Consider the following 6,518-nt stretch of genomic DNA (forward strand, 5'->3'; position numbering starts at 1 on the left):
TTCTGCTCCATTACTTCATTATCTTCTGTTTGGGCAGTCTAATGCCAGCTCTACATTTATACCAATTTATCAGGTGAACTGTAAAAAAATATAAAACTAAGTGACCATCCGAATGTGAATCCTTTTTATCTGCATAGCATTCTTCTGCCTTAATAATAAAAGCTTGAAGTGTCTCTCCTGGTGGGGTAGATATTAGGTCCTCCACTAAAATGCAATACATAAAATGCCTAAATGTACCTAAAACTCACAGAGCAAAAGGAGAATTTGTAGCCAACAAAGAAGGGAATGCAAGACCAAATTGTTTTTGCTTGCAATTCATTTCATAATATAAACGCACCACAATTATCTTGTATCAGTGAAGGTCAATGTGCTTTCACAGCCACCCATTCATCCTTACACTGTTGTTTATTGTAGATGAAGAACAATTTGTAAATTATTATGTCTCCATCATGATTGCTATAAAAATATGTTTCAAGGATTTCCAAAGCAGTTATGATATAAAATTACAAGATAAGTCTTGTTGTGAAAATGTCTTGTTTGTTTTTCTTACTGTAAACAAGTAAAGTGCTCTCATTTTAAAATGGAATGTTTAAATGGTATTAGGCAATGTGTGGCTTTTTTTCATTCTGGTTATTCTTTCAAGTACTATGGGCCTGATTTATTAAAGCTCTCCAAGATTTAAGAGGATACACTTTTATCAATGAAGCTGGGCAATCCAGCAAACCTGGAGGTAATCTAGCTCAGGATTGAAAACACTTGCTAACATACCAGGATCACCCAGGTTCACCCATGAGAGTGTATGCCTTAAGGAGCTTTAATAAATCAGGCCCTATGTGAGAATTCAATGGAATCTACTATAACAATCTATGCAGATTTACAATACAGTGGCTTCACATGCAACCTGTTCTTGCCTTTTAAACAACTGTGCCATCTTAAAAATGGTATAAAGAAATGCTGTATAGAAAGGGAGTATGTACTTGTGTCACTGCCTTTATTACACACATCTGTATTACAGATCACTGTAGTCATAATAATTCTGTCTCTTCAGGAAAAGTCAAATACCCCGTCCTCTTTCCATGACTTCTACAAAACTACAGGACACTATAAAGACGTAGAGGCCGGCAGAAGGGACCACAAAATGCAGGGGGCCAGGTAGCCAACACACATGAAAATGTTGGATACAGAAGAATCTTCAGATAATGGTATCTGAAAATAAAATAAGTTTTATATTTAATAATATGGTTGCTTTTAGAAAACTATGCTAGTGCAAACCAGCAGGTAGCACCTCTTGTGTGCATTTATGCATTTAAATGTAACAATCATCTTTCGATCTACCATCATTGTAAACCAACATTATAATTTAAAAATGGTTGAATAGATCCAGGCAATCTAACACCTACTGTTTCTGTCCTCTGCGTGTGGTAGAATGTTTTGACTAATTTATTTGTCTTTGCAATTAAAATCTGGAAAAGAACTGTTGGGCAGATGAGTGAGACATTTTCACAATAGGTCAACTGTAATAAGGACATTACTATTTGTTACAATGCCAAATGTGCAAGGCCGGGACATTTTAATTGCTGCACCATTGCAGATGGGAGTTTGTCTAATGTCTTCAATATGAAGATATAATAGAGTTGAGTTACAATCATGTTTAGGGCGTATTTACTGTTCTTACTGTTTACATCACAATGGGAAATAGTTGTGTATTGCAACATGTGTGTGACTGAATTGCATTGCATTAATGCATTGGGTACTGTTGCCAATAAATGCCACTGCAAAGCAATACTGGAAAAGTGTAAATGAGCCAAAACAAAGTATAGAAAGTGAATTTACTGCCTGTAACCAATATATATATTTCAGTGTTCTGATGTCAGAGGAAAAAAGTAGTAACCAATTTTTAGATACAATCTCATTACAAATTACCAACTATTTCATTACAAATCATATGTCTAGCTTACAAGACTAAAGTACGACTTTTGTAAGTTAAAAAAAATCTTTCAGTTGGCTAGGCTCTTACCTTTGGCGTGAACATGTGGCGGATGCCATCAATGGAGCCATTTAAAAGCAAAGCCCTCACGAGGAAACAGGTGAGAACCACATATGGGAAAAGGGAGCTGAAGTACATGACCTTGGAGAAAAACATATTGGATAATCTTTTTATATGTACCAAGCTTTCAGAGTTATGAATGTTTAGTAATCATTAAGTAAATAGACCTTCTTGTACTTTATTAGGTTATCATTGTTGAACTTACATCACATAGTACAAACTGACTGTAAAGCCTCCTTTAGATCTACCAAAACTTTGATAACTGAAGGACCTGGTTGATTGGTTATAACTTGATTGGACAGTTTAGGTAGGCCCTCATATTATATAGGAGGTTGTAAAAGAATGTATGTTAGGATTGTAACAGATATCTGTTTTATTGCCTCAATCATATTTACAACATCAAAATAGGTTCTTTAAAGAAGGTCCCAAGCCTTTTGCAGGTCGCGGACCACTAAATGCATGGACTCCGGGGAGCTGTGTGTCACTCAAAAAGGGAAGAAACTTCCCCCCAGATTGACGTCTTGATGCCAGAACCCGTCCACTCTCTCCCATCACAGGCCTGAGCTAGTGATGAGACGTGGTCCGCAACCCCAAGCAGGGTCAGTTAATGTATATAATCCTCACTGTGAGCTAATAACAAACAAAGCAAAAAAAAAACTTTATGGAGCCTAGATATTTGTTAACTTTTGGAGCAAGCTGTGCTTTGATATGCAAAAAGAACCACCTGCAGAATTTGTCTTGGTCATTAAAAAGTTACACTAGCCTGCAGAAGGAGCTCACCCCCCTAGGATCACCCACAACCTCAGCTGTGTTTAGCAAAAGACTTCTTCTGCAACTCATGCAAACTGCCCCCCTCTCCCTTCAAGCCTCCGTCCTGCACATGGGCGAGCAGAAAAGCCCCGTTCGTATCTATGAGTTGTCCATATGTCAGGTGTCCTTAACTTGGGGACTACCTGTATATACTAACCTTGCCAGAAGACTGAATGCCTTTAATCATAGCAAGGCATACAAGTATCCAAGCAGCAAGTAAACATAGAGTCATCTTCCAGTTCAGTCCTCCGCCTTCTGCGATTGAGTTGGAGATATTTAAAGCTTCCCTGTACCAGTAGTAAGTAGTTGCAGAACTTTTCTCACATTCTGGTTCAACAACTGAAATACAATAAAAAAACATTTGTGAAACTAAGAGTTAATATGTATGAAAAGTCACCAATTGCTAAAGCATTGACATACATTGACATAGGCTGCATAGATGACCATGACAATCATAGTGAAAGTTCAGAACTTAGATCTTCTTCTTAAGTTCTTCTTCTTAATTTCTGAAGATCTAACTACACTGTGTTGTAACATCATTTCACAAGATTTTGTCTACTATGTACTACCTGGGCTCTTGGTAAAAGGATAGTAACTCAACCCATGCAAAATATAAGTTGGGGCAAGGTAAGTATATCTAATTTTGCAATTATGTTTTTGTATCTGTTTAAAATGGAGCAGCTAAATACTATGCTGTTCTTAGATTCCCAAAATGTACACAGCTTTTGGAATTTGATGTTATGCTAAATTGCTATAAGTAAATTGCTAGTACATTATGTACTGTACTACAAATCTAAATCTTAACAAATTTCATTGACAGTACACAATAAAATATTACTTAAGCTGAATTTAATTGATAAGTAGAATTAAACGCTCACAGGTGTTAGAACCATTTTTCACCAAAGGGCACTGATCCCAGGGGAGCGGATGTTGGAAGGACTGTGAAAAATAAAATAGACTCCATCCAATGATGACATTGTAGTACAGTGCCACAAACAAACAAACCTGTAAAACAAAACAAGCATATATAATATTTGATATTTATTTATGTAACATTGTTCTGTCAGTTTAGTTTTATGCTATGTAGAGATGCTGAAAGAGTCAAGACATCACAACAGTTACAATGAAAGTTCCATTTTAGCAGCTGATCATTTTTACACAAGCAGTAAAAACGCTATGAGCTCAAAAACAGTGTGCATCATTTTTTAGGCTTACAACAACTAATCAGATAGCCCAATACATTCACTATACAAGTACAGTATCACACATCCAATGGCCACCCTAACTTGGTTACATGTGCTCCTAACTTTCATCTCAACTCCATTTTAGCAAATAGGATGTCAAAGAAAATAAATTTACCAGCTCAGAATTAAACCAGGGCTCACTCAACATAACATGGGTTTGATGCTAATAAGCAAAATGAGGTTTAAAGTTAACTTTTCAACAACAGAAATATTCTACAACAGTGCAGCCATGGAGTGGTTCCTGAACATACCTATATTAGAGGCCACCATTCAGCTTCTGACAATGCTAATTGTCTATCTGTTAGTTGTGTGTGCATGTAATTCTGACCCAGAAGCTTTAGACAAGTATGCAGATAAATTATTTTACCAGACTTTCCTGATCTGCATGTTCCAAGTCTTTGGAGTCAGTAATTTTAATTATGTTCCCCTCACTAGCTGTTATATGGTTTGATAGGTAAATATGTTTTATATTTTTTATGCATGGTATAATCAGATTATATAATTTGCATAGCATAGCATATGGCTTTTGCAAAAAGAAAAAAAAAATTCCAGGAACAAAGCTATTGGCTTGATGCTGCCATTCTACATTTTACATGGGCAGTATGTGACCCTATTATATTGAAAATACATTTTAGAAGTATCTCACCTTTAAAAATAAAGACAATCTGTTTTCTAGCAGGCAATAACCTTAATTTCATAAACATGTGCAACAGCTAGTGTAGGCATTGTATCACCAAAGCCAATGCTGTATCAAGAAGTGCCACAAAAGACAGCTCCAAAATAACATATTCCAAATAACATATTCTACAATTTAAAACAATGCACACATATGATGACTTACAATACAGCTTGCAAATCCAATTCCACCCATTTTTGGGCTAATGTAATTCCAAACACCAATACTTCCTCTTCGTATTCTCTGTCCTACAGACAGCTCCAAGAAAAACAGTGGAATTCCAATAATCAGAAGAAGGATTAAATACGGCACCAGGTATGCACCTAAAATAAAACACAAAGTTTAATTTAACTTAATAACTTCAATTGGGCATATGCAAGGTCACAGCTAATGCAAAAGACAACAAACTATTATTATTTCATTTTCTACTAGCGGTGTAGTTCACTTTCTTCATAACTGAACAAATACATACAGGGTAACAGCAGAAAGCATTAGAAGCTGCAGAAGATATCTAGAGACCTCCTCATTCCCGTCTAATTGACTTACAGTTTCATCCGGTCCGCCCCTCGCTGTCTGTAGTGATCTGGCCCACTGCTTGCTGCTATTTACTTTCTGTCCTGTTAGCCTTGTGTGTGAGCATTTTCTAAGGTGCTCTGCATGAAAATGCTGTCTGTCTAGGAATGTTCTGATACAGTTTTTGAGAGGCAGTGCTGTCAGCATAGACATTTCCTGTCCTTGCTTATGCGGTTTTAATGTTTTTTTTATTTCACACAATCTTCTTTACGCTCACACTCAGTGGAGTCACAGAGCAGTGACTGTACAAGGTAATATGCTATACGAAGAAGCTGATTATATTGTCTGTAGTGGCAGAGAGGACCTATAATCGGTGAAACAAAGAACAGATAACAGAAACCAGTTTGGATGATGAGCCCGGCACAAAGAAGGGAAGGAAAGTAGGGGTTTTACTTTTGCCTAGAGTTCAGTGTTAATAAAGAAAATAAAGAAGAATAGTGATTTATTTAGTAAACATGAGAAATAAAGCCATGCCTGCACCCTATAATGTTCAGCATGCTTGCAGAGTATGAGAATCATGTATAGTTCTAGAGATAATAAAAGTGGCAGCACTGAGCTGTAAGTTGCTGTGAGCTATGAGCCTGCCTTTAATTTGGTCCATGAAAACAGTAGAGATCTGTCCCTTTCTTTTCTTTTGTAGGCCCTCTAATGACATCGCAAGGACTATGAAGAGAGTTAGAAAGTACAGGGTCAAGGTAATTAAAAAAGTACTAAGGGGCACTACAGAGAGTGGGATGTTTGAGGGTACTTGTAAGTAGCTGAATAGAGTTCATCTGTAACATGTTTTGCTGAGTATTAGGATAACCTTAAAAGTAATCATTCTCATAGCTTGTGCCATACTTGACATAGAAAAGTAAAGTACACCTGATAGGTGCCAGAAAACCCTTCTTTTTAGTGCGTGAATTTGGTAATAGTAATTGGTCATGGTCTAACACTAAGGCTAAGCCTCTGTAACAAAGTAAAACTAACTCACAGAGGCACACAGAGGCCAACTTTCTTATGTTATTAAAGTGAATGGAAATAAAATGAATCTTGTCTAAATGGAGTCTAAATGCAAATAAATTCTGCATTTCTGTAACTAATTGAACCCCAAAGTTACATGTAATGTTGTACTTGCTTACAGGCTCCTCCTCTGCACTGAAAGTAACTGTGATAAACATTGGGATTC

The 6,518-nt window shown here is 36.6% G+C and overlaps 1 protein-coding gene across 1 annotated transcript in view; it reads right to left on the bottom strand.

Annotated features, from left to right (window-relative positions):
- SLC6A15 (solute carrier family 6 member 15) overlaps positions 1–5,100 on the bottom strand; it is a gene marked incomplete at its 5' end in the record, with an annotated part of 14,020 nt that extends 8,920 nt beyond the window's left edge. The window contains 4 exon segments of the mRNA XM_072401218.1: positions 2,018–2,128; positions 3,015–3,196; positions 3,736–3,862; positions 4,943–5,100. Coding sequence (XP_072257319.1) covers positions 2,018–2,128; positions 3,015–3,196; positions 3,736–3,862; positions 4,943–5,100 — 578 coding nt within the window.
- Between the last annotated feature and the right edge of the window lie 1,418 nt (positions 5,101–6,518).

Source organism: Pyxicephalus adspersus, chromosome 2 (assembly GCF_032062135.1).
Source record: "Pyxicephalus adspersus chromosome 2, UCB_Pads_2.0, whole genome shotgun sequence".
Classification (NCBI taxonomy): Eukaryota; Metazoa; Chordata; class Amphibia; order Anura; family Pyxicephalidae; genus Pyxicephalus; species Pyxicephalus adspersus.